At 40.8% G+C, this 21790-nt stretch overlaps 1 protein-coding gene across 2 annotated transcripts in view; it reads right to left on the reverse strand.

The window, feature by feature from the left end:
* STAC (SH3 and cysteine rich domain) overlaps window positions 1-21790 on the reverse strand; it is a 110952-nt gene that overhangs the window by 23462 nt on the left and 65700 nt on the right. For both annotated transcript variants that reach the window (XM_060781675.2, XM_060781676.2), the window contains exons 3-6: window positions 13326-13426; window positions 9633-9714; window positions 8709-8824; window positions 3411-3492 (exon numbers count right to left, since the gene is read on the reverse strand). In XM_060781675.2, coding sequence (XP_060637658.2) covers window positions 3411-3492; window positions 8709-8824; window positions 9633-9714; window positions 13326-13426 — 381 coding nt within the window. The remainder of the gene's footprint in view (window positions 1-3410; window positions 3493-8708; window positions 8825-9632; window positions 9715-13325; window positions 13427-21790) is intronic.

Below are 21790 nucleotides of genomic sequence, written 5' to 3' on the forward strand. Positions count from 1 at the left end.
TAGAGGCTCTATGGCTGCCAGGGATGGCTTTCAGTAAGTTTTAGGGTTGGGAGGAGGGGGTGGGTGACCTCTCACACTTTTTGGCTTCAAGAGCCCAAAAGCGCGAGATGGACTGCCCCCTTGAAAAGGTGTGATACATCCCAAGAGTCCATCTACACAGGCCCAATACCTCATTAGACCTGGATATTTCATTAAGATCTGGATCTAATGAGGTATTTAATTAATTCAGAGTAAACCAAGGAAACCCGGTTTACTCAGCATTAATTTGCTTTTACCAGAAGTGTTGTTTGGGTGTTTCCAGTAAATGCAGTACAGGTCTCAAAGGCCTCACTAGAAGGGCTCCCAACCATTCTGCTTTCCCCGGGGTCAGGGAGCCTGAGGACAGAGATGGCAATTACCTTCCCCATCTCATTGTCAGTTTAGCAGTAACTGGTGGTGGTCATTGCTCATTTCATCCACTGACACTAGCAGAATGACTAAGTCATAGAAGGAGGGAGTGGGGAAAAGGAGGGAGCAATTCCTCCTTTCCCACTTTGCTTCTATTGCATCGCTTCATCACAATGTGAAAGTGGATGAGACAAGTGATGACCACCACTAGTTTTGTGTTCGGGGATCAACACTTGGCTCAGAATGACAGGTAGAAAATAAGGGCAGTAATTCATTGGCATTGAATTTGGCTGAATACCACTGGATTGTATGGACTCCATCCAGTCACTTGGTGCATGAAGTGTAGACACCCGCCAGCACTGAGCATCTTGACAGCTGGCTATGAGGCTTTCAACAATGTTGATTCAAAGTGCCCCATTCTGGATCAGCATCACTGTATTTGGCCGATTACAGATGGGTCCTCAAGTATCGAAGTAGATGTGTCCCTGAGCATTATGTATTTAACAGGAAATTTAGTGCCAGGCAGAAACAACAGAAGGAAAATAGAGAGGTTCCAACATTAGTTCAACATCAGAACATGGGCAAATGTTTTACTCAAATTGTAGCCATATGTGCATACAAAATAAAACTAGCAGGTCAGGTAAGTCTTACTTATGTGAACAAAACAGTTTGAAACTGCTAAAGATCACTTGAAAGTTTCTTTTTAAATGCATGCAGGGATGACCCTTTCTTTCACCAGCTCCACTCTTCTTATGATTTGACTATTTCTTTTAAATATATAAGTGCTTGTTGATAAGGCAAATTTATCTGCCCTTGTCTACTCTTTTTACTGTTTCTTATTATAGGGAATTTGGGGTTAGGTGTTTGTTACCTTGCCTGTTGCAGACAGGCACACAGCAATAGTAAAATTGGCTACAGCAGAAATACAGGTTGAGCATCCTTTATCCAGAGTTCTGTAATCCAAAATACTCCAAAATATGAAATTACCCAGATGGGTAGCCTTTGCTTTTTGATGGTTCACTGTACACAAACTTTGTTTCATGCAAATAATTATATACCTTTAGGCTATGTGTATATAGAAACATAAATTATCCAAAACATTAATTTATTTATTTATTTGAAATGTATAAAATTACCTTTAGGCTATGTGTATACAGAAACATAAATGAATTACACATTTAGACTTTAATCCCATCTCCAAGATATCTCATTATGCATATATGTCAAAATACAAGTATTCCAAAATCTGGAAATAACATCTCCGATAGGGTGTATGAAACCTATACTATTCTTTTTCAGTTTAAGATTTATTGTGTTTCTTAACATAGACAGGCACACAGCTGCAACCCGACTCCAAAAATCTGTTTCGCTAGCCTTCCTTCACCAGCTTTCTAATGAGGCTGCTAAAAAACTTCAAGTTAGACAGATGACAAAGAAGGAAGGAAGGCTGTAAAAGACCTTGTAAAAAAAGGAGCCTTATTATTAGAAGATTTTAAACTGAAGTTTGCCTGCATTCACATTCCCTTGGGAACTTTGTCTGTCACTTGGGATATTTCACAGATTCTAAGGTGCTCATTTTCCTCATTTTGGGCACTCTAAAAAGGGGTGTGTGGCTTACAATCAATAGTGCTTTTGATCCATGAGCTTTGGATTTTTAAAACAGGTCTACCTCTAAGAGAGGAGGAGGAGGGTGAGTAAAAGGAAGAGTCCTGTCCTCAACAGCTCTGTCAGTGGTTCTCAACCACCTCAACTGGGCTCTACAGGCCAATGGATATTCCACCTCAGACATCAGAAGAGCTGCAAGACCGAGAACAAGCCACGAGAGTCAAGACAAAGATCCACCCAGAGAAAAAAGTGTTCTTGCCATACATCAAGGGAACCACTGACCGCATCGGGAAGCTGATGAGGAAACACAACATGAAACTATCTACAGATCCACCAAGAAAATCCAACAAATGCTACGTTCAGCAAAGGATAAGAGGGTTCCTCTCACCTCTGCTGGAGTCTACTGTTTACCATGCAGCTGTGGACAAGTCTACATAGGGACCACCAAATGCAGCATTGCCCAAACACGAATCAAGGAACATGAAAGGCACTGCAGACTACTTCAACCAGAGAAATCAGCCATAGCAGAGCACCTGATGAACCAACCTGGACACAGCATATTATTCGAGAACACAGAAATGCTGGACCACTCTCACAACCATCATGTCAGACTACACAGAGAAGCCATTGAAATACACAAGCATGTGGAATATTTCAACAGAAAGGAGGAAACCATGAAAACGAACAAAATCTGCCTACCAGTATTAAAAAAACTCTAAAATTAAAACAGCACAACAACAGAGAGGAAACAAACAAGGACATCTAATCACCTCTCAACAAAAGTTTGCTCCAGGCACAGTCAGGCCATTGTATACTAATCAAGGTGGTCAGAGTCCTTTGTCCCACCCTGTTCATTCCACAGATATATAAACCCTTTTTCCTAGTTCCAACAGTCCTCACTACCTCTGAGGATGCTTGCCATAGATGCAAGTGAAACGTCAGGAGAGAATGCCTCTAGACCATGGCCATATAGCCCAAAAAAACCTACAACAACCCAGTGATTCCGGCCATGAAAGCCTTCGACAATACATTCAAAAATTCTTTTGAAAAAATGAAGCTTCAAAAAATGGGGTTTTCCTTACATTGAATGGTGCCTTTGATTCAGTGAAATACAGTATATTTAAAAATGCTCAGTAGAGGAAATGACAATGCTAGGATTTTTGGGACTGAAGAGAAATTTCATTGGGAGGTGCAAACCTTTTTGAGGGGTGGGAGGGGTGACATCAACATTTTTATTTTGCCCCTCTTCCCAGCTCACTCCTGCGACATGCATTGGCGTTTAATGTACACACAAGAATGGGACATACACACACAAACACACACATACTTCAAAACATACTAGATCTGAAAAACATGTAAAATTAAGCACTTTGGCATGAAGTGGGGGGTGCCACTGAAAATCTCAGCTTCATTCTCACCGCTATTGCTGCGTTTCCTGTTTATGTCAAGTAAACCTCCTGGGCTGTCACCTTCTTCAGGAACTTCTGCCAAATCTGACGTCTGTAAGGAAGGAAAAAAAGACAGAAGAGAGGAAAAGTGAGCAGAAGGGTGAAAGAAACACATCAGAAAATTGAGCACATGGCAATGGTTTGGCAGTGATAGTGGGCTGAGAGGAAAGCAGGGTGAGTACAATTGCAGAGATTGCATGCAATCCAGAGGTAGAGTTCAAATACTTGATGGAAAAATGGCAGAACATTTCAAATGAGCTGTACACTGAGATGGTTACTCAAATGCAGAAAGGCTTATTTACATGACAGCGCAGATTGGAAGGTTACTTCTAAGATCTGAGTCCCAGAGCTACAATCCAACCATTACTTACTTATAAAGTAACTTTTCAAGCTCTGCACAGGGGAGGAATATGAAGAAAATGGGGAAAATGAATTTTGGAGTATATTTATCTATTGTAGCACCATATCTCAGGGTGGCATACAATTAAAACTAGAAAGACATACTGGTTTGAGTGCTGGATTATGACTCTGAAGACCAGGGTTTAACTCCCCATTGAACTATGAAAACCCATTGGGTGATCCTGGCCAAGTTACACTTTTTCAGCCTCCCCCCCCCCCAACCCCTGCGATAGGGTTGCCTTAGGATCGCAATAGGTTGTAAACAACCGGAAGGCACACAAGAACAACAAACATGTTTAAAACAAGAATTTTAAACAGTCCAAAAATGTACACATATATGAAATAGATTAGGTTGTAATATAGAATTTCAGCAACTACTTGCTAGCCCACACTACTCTCCCAAAGCCCCTAGCCGCCAATGATTTTTATTGGCAGTCTTCCATCCAAGCACCAATCAGAGCTGGTATTGCTTAGCTTCCAATATGAGAGAGGATCTGGTGTATTTAGGTTATTTAGAACCTCACTGAGGGCCCTTCCAGACAGGGCAGAAACCCAGGAGGAAGTGGGCTATTTTAACCCACTTTCTCCCAAGTTTCTGTCCCCACCTCAACCCAAACCCCAGGCTTTCCATTGATGGCATCCAGCCTCCCACAGCCCCCCATTTCCCCTCAAAAAAACTTACCAGAGGGGACTGCTGGCAGCACAGATCCCTCTGCAGAGTACTCCTGACATGCAAAAATGACATGTCAGGAGCTGGGAGTGGGAAGGAGGGACTTTGAATCAGTCTTTCTCCTTTAGTCAAGCCTACCCTACATGGTTGCTATCAGAATGAACTGGACAAAAGGAAATGTCATATATGCTTCCTTGAGCTACTTGGAGTAACAGTGGAGCATAAATGTAACAAGCAAACATGTACTTCCAAACTCTCATGAATACCGACACTTTCCAGAATAATCAACTGATGTTTTATTGAATCCTTCCTAAATGACTGTGGTTTTAAGAACACACTTACGCATAATCTGCTACTTGACAGCCTGACTCGCCAAGGAGTAAATCCTATGACGAACTGGCACCTAGCACTTACTCCTACTCTCCATCTGATGAAAAATTCAAGGCAAGCTGACAATATGTTCATGTTTTGTATGGTTGAGTAATCATTTTTGTTTAACAAAATACTTAGATCATCTGAGAGAGAGAAAAAAATACATTTGTGAAAGTTCCAATCTGTGGAGGAAGCAAAGAAACCAAAAGGGAATATTGCAATAGCTAAAACTACCTGTGTGTTGAAAAAAAATTACAAATCAATTAAAATGGACCATTATTGAAGGCATAAGAATCTTTAGTTGTTACAAGAATCTTTAGTTGTTTAGTGATATCAACCAGTTAGAGTAGCACTGAAATCTGAATCCAGACCAGGCCAGAATGGATTGGATTAGGTTACAGTGCTGTGTTGAATTTTGTTCACAATTCATACTCTTGCCAAAAGTGGCAACAACCAGAGGCTATGCTAGAAGTAAACTTGGAATTTCCTGGGAGTCAGTGATATATGCTGCCATATGTTAGCTATATACTATCTTTTTATTTAGTCTCCTCAGAGTAGGCTCATTAAATAAAAGCTAAGTCATCTCTTTGTAAAATTCAGTTGATTCAATGGGTCAATTCTAGTAACCATACCAATAGCCAGGGGAATGCTGTGATGTCCTGTTGCTTATCTCCTGCTTTTCTGTCATAGCACTCTTTGGTTCTATATTCTTTGAACTATAGAGCCAAAAACCTGCCTTAGTTGTACACAACCTGTATCTGCAGGTAGTCCTCATATGGAGAGATTTTAAAGCAGCCCTGTAGAAGAACTGGACAACTATAACACATTTCATTTGAGGGTTATTTCATTGGGTTGTTGTAGGTTTTTTCAGGCTATATGGCCATGTTCAAGAGGCATTTCTCCTGACGTTTCGCCTGCATCTATGACAAGCATCCTCAGAGGTAGTGCTCACTACTTCTGAGGATGCTTGCCATAGATGCAGGCGAAACGTCAGGAGAAATGCCTCTAGAACATGGCCATATAGCCCGAAAAAACCTACAACAACCCAGTGATTCCAGCCATGAAAGCCTTCGACAATACATTGGTTATTTCATTTGTTATGGTTTTCCTTCATATTGTTTCCAATTAATGGAGTCCCAAGGCAAATCTACCATTGGGGTTTCTTGGCAAGATTTGTTCACATAGGGTTTATTCTTCATCTGAGACTTAGTGAATGTGATTGCTTCTTCCCTGAATTTCCATGTCCAAGAGAGGATTCAAAACCAGGTTTTTAGAGTTGTAATTCAATGCTCTATCCACTGGACCATACTGACTCTAATAAATGTTTGCTACTTCTATTATGCCAAAGCTCTAATGAGAGATCATCTCACATCATTTATGGCTGGATCTACACTACCATATAAACCAGTTTCAGAATGCAGATGAACTGTGTTGGATTGTATGCATCTACACTGCCATATAATCCAGTTCAATGTAGTTAATCTGCATTCTGAAACTGGATTATATGGCAGTGTAGATCCAGTTTATGTCTCCACCAGGGGGTTAAAGTGTTTCCCTATATATATATATATATATATATATATATAACCAAACTACAAAGAAGAAGAAGAGGAGGAGGAGGAGGAGGAGGAGGAGGAGGAGGAGGAGGAGGTGGAGGTGGAGGTGGAGGTGGAGGTGGAGGTGGAGGTGGAGGTGGAGGTGGAGGTGGAGGTGGAGGTGGAGGTGGAGGTGGTGGTGGTGGTGGTGGTGGTGGTGGAGGAGGTAGGAGGAGGTGGAGGTGGTGGTGGTGGTGGAGGAGGAGGAGGAGGAGGAGGAAGACAACAACAAATTCAAAACTGATTGATTGGGAAGTTATGGTGATTATATTTCAGAGATCTTGCAGTCCTTCTGGCAATGAGTATGATGTTATAGTGCCCCCAGTTATTTTTTTAAGGAAACGTTGATGATCTCTCCCAGTCTTAGCTGCAGAGCATATAGTGAATCAGTTTCATAGAAGCATGTGTTTCAAATGTTTTGAAGCTGTTCATTTCCTCATTATTTTCAAAAATAGTCCTGGCCTGGTTTTTCTAGTAGAATATCAGAATTCTAAAATCAAACAGGATTCCCCATCTGTTCTGTTTCTCTCCCTAACAGCTATTGAAAAGACTGCCTTTTTGTTTTGCTTGTTATGCCAACCAGACTTGACTGTGCATGGAATAGAATTTATTTCAAAGCTTTCTGATGATAAGCACTGATCGACCTCTCTGCCCTTCTTCAACAGCCAAGAGATTCATGCTATTTTAAATTGTTTTGCCCCTTCTCTTTAAACTGGGCAACTACTTCTCAACAGTTCTTCTTTTCTTCTTCAGACAGTTTATTGAGAATATAGAGTTTCTGTTATTCCATTAATTTTATTGTTCACTAGCCATCCCCTGCCATGCGTTGCTGTGCCCCAGTCTGTGTATATGTGTTGTGTGTGTGTATGTATGTATGTATAAATGTGTATATATATATGTGGTTTTGTGCATGCATTTTAATGTATTTTTAATATCTTGGCTTTTTAAGTCTCTTCCACTGTGTTTTTCAGTGTTTTTATGAGTGATGGTCATTTGTTGGTCTGATAGGTGTATCCAAATTTGGTGTCAATTCATCCAGTGGTTTTTGAGTTATGTTAATCCCCCAAATGAACATTATATTTTTATTTATATAGATTTTAAAACCTTGCATATACTTGTTTCTCTTATTACTGCCATCCCACACTCTTCTGTGTTATGTATTATCTTTGATTCTCCCTTCCTCTCCCTCTGTCTTTCCCAATATTATTAAACCTTGCAGCATGGACCTGAGCTCTCTTTCTCTCTGTACCTGCTTATTTATGTATCTATTTATTTATTTACACAATTTCTACCTCGCCCTTTTCACCCCCGAGGGGGGACTCACAGCGGCTAACACAGGCAGCAATTTGATGCCACAATATCAATAATAACAATGTAAAGTCATAATACATAGCAGATTAAAAACAGCAACATTAATTATAATTACATAATCACATAGCCGCTTCTAATTGTCGTAAAGTCCCATGGTCCAGGTTCAGTGTCTAAAATGCTGCTGTGCCTACTAGCCAAAGGCCTGGCTCCAAAACCACAATTTTAGTTTTTTCCTAAAAGAAAGGAGGGAGGGTGCCAATCTGATCTCACTGGGGAGTGAATTCCACAAGTGGGGGGCCACCACTGAGAAGGCCCTGTCCCTCGTCCCTACCAGACGCATTTGCAAAGCCGGTGGGACCGAGAGCAGGGCCTCCCCAGTAGATCTTAAATTGCGAGGTGGCCTCTCCTGCCTCTCTCCTGACATGGAACTCAAAGCAGCTTACAACGCTGAAACAAGGGAAAGTTGAACCGGATAAACTTGATTTAAAAAGTTAAAACTATTTCAAGCTATCACATTAAAGCAACATTAATTTTAAAATATTTATTTTTGTAAGCATAGGCTATGTAAATGCAGCTGTAGAGAAAAAAAGATCACTCCACAATCAAATCAACTAGGATGACTGTGAATGGGGATTTTAGAGATGTAGTCATATTTATTCATCTCTTGCAGTATGGAAAGGAGAAAGGCAGGAGCAAAGGTGAGGTGGGGAGGTGGGGGAGAGAATGCAACAGCAGCTTTAGGACTAACTAGTTTTTATTTTTCATGAGCTTTGGTAGATATAAATTCATTTCTTCAGATGCAATAAAGAGTGAGTTCAAGGCCTCACATTATTGTAGGCATGAGGTGGAATGTAATAGGATCCAAAAAGATGAAAGAAAGCTTCATGAATATTGAAAATAAAACAAAAACAGCATAATTACAGAATTCCTCTTTGGTGAATCCGAGCAACTCCCTGTGCTGCCTTTCTTGGTTTTCTGGGCCAAGGAAGTTCCAAAGCGAAGTGCTTCATAGACAGGGTCAACCTTATTGCCACATGCTACAAAAGAAATGAAACATAGTTAAGCAGGAAAAATGTATCATGTTTACTTACTGAAAAACATAATTTATTTCAAGGTATATGTTGTTATACTCGCATCATCACTAGTTACTTCTCAGTTGGGACTGATGGAAGACAAGGGACTTTAATGCACAAACGTAGCAAACCTGCCTTGAAGCAGGACCATCACCTTTCACACAAGGCCATGAGCAACCTATTGCTGGTTTACCACTCTGCCCTCCCCCACGATAAGTTTGTCCCTTGCTATTGATGGGAAAGCCAATCAATAGGCACTGATCACACTATAATATAATCATTTATCTTGTGCAAGGAGTCTGATCTGCTTCTGTGCATAGTGGCACAGAAGTGACATTAGATGGAGGAACTGTTCTAATTTTTAACTCTCCCCCACTATCTCAAACTGATTAATGAATTTATTTTGTTAATAACTTTCACTTTCATTGTGAAGTTGCTTGTAAACTTTTTTAAAAAAGTCTTAACAGAATAGTGGAACGGTGGGAACACAGTTATGATCCTAACTAGAAATACTACAACAGGGCTCTGATATGGCAAACTGTTGCATTGACACAACTATGGAGAAGTGCGCTAGTGGGGCAGATCATCCTGATGCAATAACGTCCAGTTTAATAACATTGGGATACTTGTCTTAGAAGGAGAGAAATCACAAGCTTGATGTATGCCAGCATTAATGAGAAAAGCAAACAACTACCTGTGGGGTACTGGTGAAGGGTACAGTTTGCAGAATGGAAAAACAAAACAAAACAGAGAAACTCCCACTTGAACTTACCAATAGGCATAACTTCTTTGATGCAGCCAAACTGCTCATGAATGAGTAATGGAGAGCTGTAGTAACGGCGAAAACCTTTGGGCTGGAGAGAGAGAGAGGGGGGGGGGGGAGGAAGAGTATGAACAAGTGGTCAGTTCAATATGACAATCAGGGTTTGCAAGTTTGAAATATGGGGATTTTTTATTACTAGAAATTTTATTAGCAGAGCTATGTTTTCCCAACAACAATACAGGCAGTCCTCAAGTTACGAACAAGATAGTATTAGTTATAAAGACTCAGTGGAGACATCTTTTGCACCAGCTGCGCCCGTACCTTGGGAAGTCTGACTTGGCCACGGTAGTCCACGCTCTGGTAACATCCCGTATAGACTACTGCAACATTCTCTATGTGGGGTTGCCTTCGAAAACTGTCTGGAAGCTCCAAATGATCTAACGAGTGGCAGCCAGGTTGCTAACGAGAGCAGCGCTCAGGGAACACACAACTCCTCTGTTGCGTCAGCTCCACTGGCTGCCAGTCTGCTACTGGGCACAATTCAAAGTGCTGGCTTTAGCCTATAAAGCCCTAAACGGTTCCGGTACAGCTTAACTATCCAAATGTATCTCTCCTTATGAACCATCTAGGACTTTAAGATCGTCTGGGGGTGCCCAGCTCTTGATCCCACTTTCCCTTCCAAGAGGTAGAGTTCTTTCACTTTCTGTTGTCTCATCTCTGTTCTTAGCTATAAGTCATTTGTCAGTCAGATGTTTGTGGCTTGGGGACTGCTTGTATACTGTTATGAATTATCCTTTTATTATACAAGTGTGTGCTTGAAAACACAGATACACATAATACCCGCAATCCAGCATTCTTTTGATGTAACATACATGAGGAGATACCCATAAGGTACTAGTTCTAGTTTTCCAGCAGCATTTGGTCAGAGAGACTTAGAGCCCATCTACACCAATCCTTTTATGCAACTTCAAGATGAATTGAAACTGCGGTGGCCGCAAAACACATGCCAACAAAGCATGTTGCAGTGTGCATTAAAAATTGCAGAAAAGTACAAAACAAGCCCTATGATGTGATGTAGCAGATCCCAATGTATCCCAGATCCAGAGTGAAACTGGCTCTACAAAATGCAGAATACATTGTAGACATTCACCCCTTCTGAATTACATTATAGATCCAGAATGGAGGCTGCCAAAAATGCCCCAGGGCTAATTGACCCACTGAGAGGTAGAAATTGATCATCTCTACTCCTATCTGTCACTCCTCCACCCCACACACACACTTCCTATGCATTTTGAGATCTGGTGTGGAGCTCTCCCTGAAATGGGAAGAAAGATTAATAGAGCTGCTTGCTGCCATCTTCTGTGATGAGTGTTGGTACCCACTTGACCTAAAACCAGTTCAAGACCTGCCAATCTAATCACTCACACAGAGAAACCAGTTTTTTCCAAACTGGTTCCAAGCTTCATTATAATGTCAGTAAAAACGTGCCCTTATATCATATAATTGCTAGAGACCATAAGGACCATACAGACCAACCTTGCCATACAGGAATATACAATTGCCTTCCAGCCTCTGTTGAAAAAAGAGACTCTGCCACATTCTGAGACAATGTATTTTACTGTTAAGCAGCTCTTATCATCAGGATGTTCTTCCTAACTTTTAGGAGAAAACTCTTTCCTTGCAGTTTGAATTCATTGTTCTGTGTCATAGCCTGTGGCTACAGAAAAATGATCTCGGATGCTGCAGAGCTCTTCAGATGCTCCACTCCTGCCCTGCAGCATTGGTACTGGTGGAGTCCAGAGGGACCTATCAAGTCAAAACTGATTTGCCCTGGATTAATTGGCACCTTTATCTGTCCAGTTATCCCCATCACCACAGAGCTGGTTGGAGAGCTCCTAGCCATTGGAGGAAATGCACTTGTGAAACCTATAAAGCCCTAAACTATTCTGGCCTAACTTACCTGTCCAAATGCATCTCCCCTTATGAACCCTCTAGGATGTTAAGATTGTCTGGGGAGGCTCCTCTCTCTATCTCGCTTGCGTAACAAATACGTTTGTCGGGGACGAGAGACAGGACCTTCTCAATGGTGGCCCCTCAGCTATGGACTGCCCTTTCTAGGGACATTAGATGGGCCCCCTCCCTTTTAACATTTCAGAAAAAAGTCAAGACTTGGCTGTTTGAGCAAGCATTTGAAAATGCAATGTAACAGACTATTTTTATGACCCTGTTCCTTTATGAGTTTCTCCCTCATAAACAATCTGCTCCATCCCTGTCTCATCCTGATTTTAGTATTTTTAGTATTTTAGATATTTATCTTGCACATGCGGCCCGCTCATTGTTATTTTATTGTGTATGATTTTGCTTTATCGTGTTCTTTTGTATTCATATGTTGTATGTATTTTACTGTGTTGTTATTGTGTTTTGGTTTTATTTTATTGTAATATGCTGTTGAGCTTGGCTTCATGTAAGCCGCCCCGAGTCCCCATTGAGGAGATGGTGGCGGGGTATTAAATAAAGATTATTATTATTATTATTGGAATATGGAACAACTGGATGAGGAGATTGGACAACTTTTTAACTAGGAGACACAAATGATTTATGTTTTATTGATTTTGTTATGGTCTTATATATGTCAATGTTTTTAAATGTTTTTATGGTGTTGTTCGGCATTGAATTGTTGCCTCTGTAAACCGCCTTGAGTTGCCTGTGGACTGAGAAGGGTGGTATACAAATAAATAAATAAATAAATAAATAAATAAATAATAACTAAATAAGAGGAAGGGGAGTGGAAAACAGATTTTTCCAGAAACAATGTATTGCCTTGCTATCTTGAAGGCAGAGTATTTTTGGCCAGCTTGACCCCGAATTTGCATTAAAGTCTCATTTGGTCTGCAAAAGAGTGGCTCCTAATGTAGATGAGTGAATTGGTTGGTTGATGCGGATGTGGTTATACAATAGTACACCATTGCACAAAGGGAAAAGCAAATGGAGGATGCCAATGCAGAAAGCACAATGATGTGAAGGTAGTAATATTTCAAGAACAGAAAGGCAGAAGATCAAAAGACTTGTGGGGTAATCAGCAGGTATCCACTCTGGCAAGTGCCCAACAAAGTTAACTTCTTGGTGCCATGTCTGCTCTGGCATATTCTTCAACTGTTCTGATTTGGCAGGGATAATTCTAATTAATCCATCGTCTTCCCACTTTTTCAGCTTTTTGAAAAAGGTCCCCATGTCCTTCTCACTTTCCCCATTCATCTTCAGCTTCCTTCAATGGCTTCAAACTGAGTTCAAAGTGCAAAAGTAATTTGTAGTCAGTTAACACAGCAGGGACAGAATCCTGTACTCTCAGTAGAATCAGGCCAAAACAAACTGCTGTTTCTGTACTGTGGGTCCTGCATCATTAATAATGTTTGACATCTTGACCACTCTCTGATACTGGTTGGTCCTAGTTTCCATTTATGAAATATTGGAGGATATGTTTTAGAACGGTGTGATCACTATTCTTTTACTGTACCTGTAAGAACCGGTTTGGGTATGATACATGTAATTTGTTTTACCTAAAATCAAGTCATTTCTAATTTATCAAAGTTTCTTAACATTGTAAGTCTACTTCTTCAGCTCGGACTGGAGGGACCTGGTGGGTCACACCATTTGCTCATACCTGGTTTGCAGTTATAATCAGATCCTACTCCCCAGGCTTACCAGTTTTCCCATGCAGCGTTGTTGCCCAATGCTTTCTGCACATCTGTGGTGAATGCTCAGCTTACACGCCTTGCAGCGTAATCCATGTTTAGCGTTTGTTCCTGTTGGGAGTGCAGGGAGAATTTAATTAGACAGCATCAATAGTTTCCATTCACTTACCAAGCGACCCAGTCTACAGACTCAAACAGGCTTCAACTTTATAACATGGCAAAAAAGTTCCAGTCTTACTGCAAAAGAGGAAGAGCCATTTAACCTTTTCAGGATTTTTTTTTTTGTAACAATTGGGTGTTTTTTTTCCCCAGACCTCAAAAAAATACATTATGGCTTTGTTGCATGTGGGGGGGAGGATCTGTCTATTTGCAAATAATAATTGTATTTCAAAGTACAGCCTCTTATGCATTACTGAAACAGTTCTGAAATATTGTATCTACGAATCACTTTGTAATAGGTTGCCTTTATTTTAATCATAGAATCATAGAATCAAAGACTTGGAAGAGACCTCATGGGCCATCCAGTCCAACCCCCTGCGAAGATGCAGGAATATTGCATTCAAATCACCCCTGACAGATGGCCATCCAGCCTCTGTTTAAAAGCTTCCAAAGAAGGAGCCTCCACCACACTCTGGGGCAGAGAGTTCCACTGCTGAACGGCTCTCACAGTCAGGAAGTTCTTCCTCATGTTCAGATGGAATCTCCTGTCTTGTAGTTTGAAACCATTGTTCCGCGTCCTAGTCTCCAAGGAAGCAGAAAACAAGCTTGCTCCCTCCTCCCTGTGGCTTCCACTCACATATTTATACATGGCTATTAGGGCTGGGAGGTTTCGTTTCGTTAATTCGTAATTCGTTAATAATTCGTTAATTTTTTCAATTACAAAACAATAACAAACCATTCTGGAGCAATTATTAAAAAAAATGAATTTTCAAAAACGTTTTGTAAATGCTTCGTATTTCGATATTGTATTCGTTTCGTTATTGTTTTGAGGTCGTTTCATTATTATTTCCGCATGTCTGGGCTAGTTTTATGGTTTAATTAGTGAAAAAAAATTATAATATCACACCAACAGTCAACAACAGAGGGAGAGGGAAGCTTCAGAAGGTTTTGGAGGTTTTTTAGCGTATTTCGCGGTCGCGTCCGCCATTAACGAATCGATTCGTTATTGTTTCGGAAATCGATTCGTTAATTTTTTACCATTTACGAAATTTCGTAAATATCGAACTTTTTAAAAGGAAAATTTTGTAATTATTTTAAATATCGAAACAAAAAAAAAACCCAAATACAAATCGATTTTAGAAACAAATTTTTCCGTTGTTACCCAGGCCTAATGGCTATCATATCTCCTCTCAGCCTTCTCTTCTTCAAGCTAAACATGCCCAGCTCCTTAAGCTGCTCCTCACAGGGCTTGTTCTCCAGACCCTTGATCGTTTTAGTTGCCCTCCTCTGGACACATTCCAGCTTGTCAATATCTCTCTTCAATCGTGGTGCCCAGAATATTCCAGGTGTGGTCTAACCAAAGCAGAATAGAGGGGTAGCATGACTTCCCTAGATCTAGACACTATGCTCCTATTGATGCAAGCCAAAATCCCATTGGCTTTTCCCCCTGCCACATGACATTGTTGGCTCATGTTTAACTTGTTGTCCACGAGGACTCCAAGATCTTTTTCATACGTACTGCTCTTGAGCCAGGCATCCCCCATTCTGTATCTTTGCATTTCATTTTTCTGCCTAAGTGGAGTATCTTGCATTTGTCACTGTTGAACTTCATTTTGTTGGTTTTGGCCCATCTCTCTAATCGTGAGAAACTGCAAATTGCTTCTGGTATGAGATAATTGGCTGTCTGCAGGATGTTGTCCAGGGGATGCCCGAATGTTTTACAATCCTGTGGGAGACTTCTCTCATGCCACTGCATGGGAAGCTGGAGCTGACAGGTGAGAGCTTACCTCATCTTGCAGATTTGAATTGCCAACCTTCAGGTCAGCAGTTCAGTCAGCACAAGGGTTTAACCCATTGTGCCACCACGGTTTCCTAATGGCACTACATTTCCTCAGTACAAACATATAAGCAAATGAACAGCAAAACAAATAACTGAACTTGGGATCCTAAACCTCAAGTTTAGGATTTTCCCAAGAACTTTGGAAGGCGTCAAGAGTGCCATTTTCTTCAAATTTTCTTCAAATGTCTGCATTCCAAACAGACATTTAAAAAAGGATTTCCCCATTCTTTAGTCTTGGAACATCTTGACATAAATGGCAATCAATAATGTTTAAAGCAACTTTAACGGGGTATCATACATTATGTAACTAAAAATATCTTCATACAGATTTTGAGTCCAGAATTAAAGCCTCTCCTGTAGATTGATGCATTTTTGCTTGAATGAGCAGCAAACAGTCCTGTACCAATCCCTTGGATACTGTATGTCAACATGCATTTAATGGGCAAGAGTGTGAAATTACATTTGCAGAACACAGATGGTCTAATCCAGCGGACTTCTTTTTATGTATTGAAATATGCAGAGGTGTATTCTAGCCTAAATCCAATTGTTACTGCCAGCTAGAGCAGACCTGTCAAATTAATCTGAATTGATAAGTCAAAACCTATGAAGGATTCATACGTTCAATAAGTCTACTCTGGTTGGCATAATAATTTGATTTAGTCCCTTATTATTAGGTGATGTCAACCAACTTCATGATTATATTTAGAAAAGCTTTTCCTGTTGTGACTCTCAAGTACATTCATCCTTGTAGCGTGTCACCCTTAGCAATTATTAACAAGACACTATTCTATTGCATCGGTGTAAATACAATCCCTTTTCCTACAAAGAAGCAAACACAATTTGGACTCTTCCGGCATCTGCTTCCGAGCCGATGGAGAGCTTTTAACAGCATGCAAATCGACCTTTTAAAACACCCTCCTTCCACCCACATTCCAAATGTCCAGGCATTCAATGCGTTCATGATAGCTCAGAGCAGCCAGCTGTTGATTTCATCATGTGACGGAGTAGTGTTATACAACACAAGGAGAGATTACTTAAGGGAGAATGGGAGATTAATTACTAAAAAAAGAGATCCGTAATTGTTAGGTGGTTTAGGGCCAATCTATTATGCTTAATGCATAGCATCCAGCTTTATCCCTATTTTGTTCTCAATTACCATGGGGAAGGGGGAGGTGGTGGTGGTGGAAGTGTCCCAGACGTGGAAGGAAGGCTTCTTTTCCTGTTTTCTAGATCAGGGCTTCTTAAACCTTTTTCACCTTTCTGCTCGAGAATGTTTTACATAACCCCAGGTATATTAAAAAAGATATGAAATCAAATGTTTACTGAATATAAATCAGTATTTGAAAGGCTTGCTAAACAGGTTGATCTTTCTTTTTGTAGAGTACAGCTGAAGCATTATTTGCAGATTCACTTTAAACATTGCATGTTGATATTGATAATTGGGTGGCCCATAGAAACCTTTTACCACTGCCAATATTTTATGATACCAACATTGAGCTAAGAAGGCCATGTAAAGATCCCTTACCTTTCCAGCCTGGGTGGCAGGGCCTAGGAGAGGGCAGGCCAGTTAGTTGCAGCTTTAGTGGGCCTGGCAGAGGGCAGCAGGAGCCATTTCAGTTTAGGGAAAACACCATTTTAGAGAGGGGGAGTGTCCTGGGCCTGAGTTAACATTAGAACAGCCAGGATTGGTTTAAAAAAGGGGGCGGAGTTTAGACTGTTTGGAGGGAAAGAAGAGGGCTTTTTCAGTCATTCTGTTGTTGTTAGAGATTAGAGTAGGAAGGCAGTTTAGGAGTTCGTGTTTTAAGATCAGTTAAGAGAAGGCAGTTTGCCTTAGGTTTGCCAGCAAAAGAAGCTGTAGCAAACTGGTACAGCTATTTAGGGAGAAATAGCTGGATTTGTAGTTAGCTAGGCCACAGTTGAGGGTAGCTAAGCTACAGTTGTATCTTGGCAGAGATTCAGATCCTGTCAAGTGTACTTGTTTTTTTAGGGAGAAGAGAATCTCTATATTTGTAACAAAGACAGAACCATTCACATGTAACCGTTACGCTTGTAAGACAAACCAGAATTTTCCTCTGTAACAGCCAAGCTTTTAACCAGCATCTACTTTCTTCTGTATTTATATCAATAAACTTTCCTTGTTTATTTTAAACTCAAAAAGCCTGAGTCAAGTGTGCCTTTGTGGCTATAGTCCCTTTTCCTTTGCAACCTCAACTAGATTTCCTTTAAAGAAGCAAATAGGAAAACACAGTGCTTGGTGGCAGCGAGAGTTAATTAGAGAGAGACATCTTCTCAAACGTTATATTGGTGCCAGAGTGGTGTGAATTCTTTATATTGGAGGGACAGTTGGTGGGGATCTGCTTTACCCCTGGCCAGAGCTGTTGTTTGCCATACACGTGCCTTTATAGGCCACATTTGGGGTCAGGAGTCACGTTTAAGAAGTTCCGTTTTAGATGAGATGAGAATCCAAATGCCTGTTCATCCTGTTATCTTCACACTAGGAGACTTAACAAAGGAATTTCCACGGGCACCAGTGGAAACTTACCCCAAAGCTCCTAGATGCACCACTAGAACTGGGTGGATTTTACCCCAATTCCATCTGGAGCAGGAATTTATACGTCCCCTTCTACACATAGTGTACTCTTCAAAACTATTTCCACCACTTTACCAAATCTATGTAAGTAGACTCTTAAAATTTCTGTGATGTTTGAACTTTGACACCTGTATTCAGTGATGAAGTCATGGGTGGGAAAAATAGGATGCTCCCAAATAAGAATCCACCCAACAGTAAACCTTTAGGCTGCGGTAGTGCAGCAGGTTAAATTGCTAGCTGCAGGAAATCTGCTGACTGGATTAGCAATTTGAAGCCATGAGTTGGGGTGAACTCCCAACTGTCAGCCCTTGCTCCTGTCTACCTAGCAGTTTGAAAGCATGTCATACGAGTAGATCAATATATGGGGAGGGAAAGGGGCACCCCATCCAGACAAGCCAGCAACGCGATCTGAGAAGCCTATGGACAACAGGCTCCTCGGCATGGAAAAATGGAACAAGAGCACCTCCCCATGGTCGGAGTTGAGTATCACCTCCAGATGCTGGAAATGGAAGGGGAAGACCTTTACCTCTGTCTGTGTATTGTATGTCATTGTTTACTGTGTAAAAAGGAATTGAATGTTTGCCTTATAAATATCTATATCAAACTATAATCCACTCTGAGTCCCTTCGGGGAGATAAAGCAGAATATAAATAAAGATTATTATTATTATTATTATTATTATTATTATTATTAATATTAGCTGGAAGAGACCACACAGGCCATCCAGTCCAACCCCCTGCCATGCAGGTAAAGCACAATCAAAGCAGCCTCAACAGATGGCCATCCAATCTCTGTTTAAAAGCCTCCAAAGAAGGAGCCTCCACCACATTCCAAGGCAGAGAATTCCACTGTTGAAAGTTCTTATGGTCAGGAAGTTCTTCCTAATGTTCAGGTAGAATCTCCTTTCCTATAATTTGAATACATCACTTCAATTCCTAGTCTCCAAGGATACAAGCTTGCTCCCCCTTTCTGATGACATTCTTTCAAATATTTAAACATGGAGATCATGTCTTCTCTCAGCATTCTTTTCTGCAGGCTAAATACGCCCAGCTGTTAAACCACATTTACAATCTGGAAAATCCCGGAAGACACATTTGCTGTCATTAATTGCCCAGTGCTTGGTGGCTTGACCTGCTGCACTTTGGAAACCCTTTGGTTGGAGTATGGCTTAAGATGTATGGCTTTTAGAGCATAGCTTTGTTGTCATAGCTATCCATGATAATGCAGGATAGAGCCTATATTCTTAAAATGCTCCACCAAAACCTGAAGTTACTGTAATGGTAGAAATTTGGCCACTGGTGAAAAAATTAATGGGGTGGGATAGAATTCTTACTGGTGGCAACACCCTCATTTTGACCCTTCCTCCCATAACTACACCCCTGTCTATAGTGCAAAGCCTAGTACTCAGAAATCTCAGTTGTCGGTGGGAAAAACCGGCCATTGAATGCAGACAGAAAAAAAAAATCCCTGAATTAAAAAAGGTAGTATTCTACAGTGAAAGAAGAAAACCTACTCTTTAGTCTCACCCACTCATGTATTTGTTGCTTTTTTTTCTTAATGTGGAAGGATTCAACCACTAATCTCCTAACTTGTAATCTGCCGTTATATCACACTGAGACAGGTTTGCTGTTTTATCTGCTAATGCATCTTCCTCCTTTTTGGCCCAGATTTCTGAAAAAGCTTCTCCCACATCTAGCAATCTCAGAAACAACCAGAAGGTGGAATGGTTTTTCTTCCTTTCTTATAGCAATATGTAAATCTTAGTGGGCAGGGAGGGAAAAGTGTGCAAGACTTTATACTCTAGAGTTTCTAAAGTGACTTGAAGAAATATATTTCTATGACCTGAAGTAATATAATGATCCGTGAGTTACCTTTTGAGGTAAGGTAATGAGGCACAGCAAAGTCATATTTCTGAGATAATGTAGTCAGTGGAAACTTATTGGCGTAATGAACAAGAAGTTGAAGTTAATTTTGGAAGTTATATTTTAGAAGATATTGGATTCTTCCAGACCTCTGCCCAGAGATGGGAGTTCTCTCAATAAAGCTCTTTGTTAATTGTGAATTGGGGCCTCCACTCATAGTCTCTCCAGCTTTTTAAAATAGTTCTTGGGATTGGGGAAGAATGAAGGAAGCGGTGTGATATCATAGGCCACTTGCCCAGCTCTCATGAAACCATAGGGAATTTGCCCTATAATCATGCACAAATATTTACTACCTTTCCACATTATTGACTCTCTATAGTATAGCGCAAAAGCTGGGTTGCAGCTAAACATAAAAAAAAAACCAAGATTATGGCAACAAGAATGATTGACAACTGGAAAATAGAGGGAGAAAATGTGGAGGCCATGACAGACTGTGCAAAGATTACGGCAGATGCAGACTGTGGCCAGGAAATCAGAAGATGCTTACTTCTTGGGAGGAGAGCAATGTCCAGTCTCAATAAAATAGTAAAGAGTAGAGACATCACACTGGCAACAAAGATCCGCCTAGTCAAAGCCATGGTATTCCCTGTAGTAACCTACGGATGTGAGAGCTGGACCTTAGGGAAGGCTGAGCGAAGGAAGATAGATGCTTTTGAACTGTGATGTTGGAGGAAAGTTCTGAGAGTGCCTTGGACTGTGAGAAGATCCAACCAGTCCATCCTCCAGGAAATAAATCCTGACTGCTCATTGGAGGGAAGGATACTAGAGACAAAGTTGAAGTACTTTGGACATATCATGAGGAGACAGCAAAGCCTAGAGAAGACAATTATGCTGGGGAAAGTGGAAGGCAAAAGGAAGAGGGGCCGACCAAGGGCAAGATGGATGGATGGCATCCTTGAAGTGACTAGACTGAGCTTGAAGGAGCTGGGGGTGGTGACGGCCGACAGGGAGCTCTGGCACGGGCTGGTCCATGAGGTCACGAAGAGTCGGAGACAACTGAACAAATGAACAACAACAACATAGTATAGTGACCAACTCTCTCGTATTTTTCAGGAATTCCCACATTTCAGCTGATATCTTGGGATCCTCTCAGCTTCCATATTGTTCTTGCACTTCTGCCTTATACTCAGACACACGGACTCATATGTGTTATGGGGGAAGGGCTGTGGAGGTTCTGGTGAAGAGGTATGGAGAGGTGATGGAGTTCGTGGGGAGAGACAGAGGAACACACACAGAGAAGCCACCAGGTAATGGAAATGGAATACAGGCATGAGTTCACTCCCTCAGTTGTTTTGTTTAATATTATCCATTCCATGAATATTTGCTGGAGTGATGTCGTACCATTAAAGAGGTACAAAATTTGTTACAATTAAATCTTTCCTAAATTCATGGCCAAAGTGGGATACCTTACTTTGTATTGACCCTCAATAAATGCACATTTTAAGTACAAATATTCTAAAAATCTTAATTTAAACTGTAAGGATTTTTAGAATATTTTGAATACTTTTAATGTAAAGTGAAAGGGAAAGGCTGGTATGGTGTAGCAGTTTGAGTGTGGGAATACAATTTGGAAGACCATGGATCAAATACATGCTCAGCTATGGAAATTCATTGGCTGATCTTGACCAAGTCACACACACACATTCTTACCCAGAAAACACAATGGTATATTTGGCATAGGGTCATCATGAGTTGGAAATTTGAACTATCAACTATCTACAGAAGGTTGTAAAATCCATCTGGAGGCTGGATATTTTGGAGATGTTTCTAACCTTGTTTGAAAAGCCATAGCAAATCAGTGACTCATTAATAAGCATGACAACTTGTTTGTTCTTAGAGATCATTTTCTTTATGCTGATGTTCTGCTCTTGGCAAGAGTATTTTGTGTCTGATGTCAGAAGAAAGCAGGCCAGGCACTTTTAGTGTGCCTTAAAGCCTTTACTCAGAGCATCCATTTGCCTGGG

The sequence above is a fragment of the Anolis sagrei genome, chromosome 6 (genome assembly GCF_037176765.1).
Source record: "Anolis sagrei isolate rAnoSag1 chromosome 6, rAnoSag1.mat, whole genome shotgun sequence".
Lineage (NCBI taxonomy): Eukaryota > Metazoa > Chordata > Lepidosauria > Squamata > Dactyloidae > Anolis > Anolis sagrei.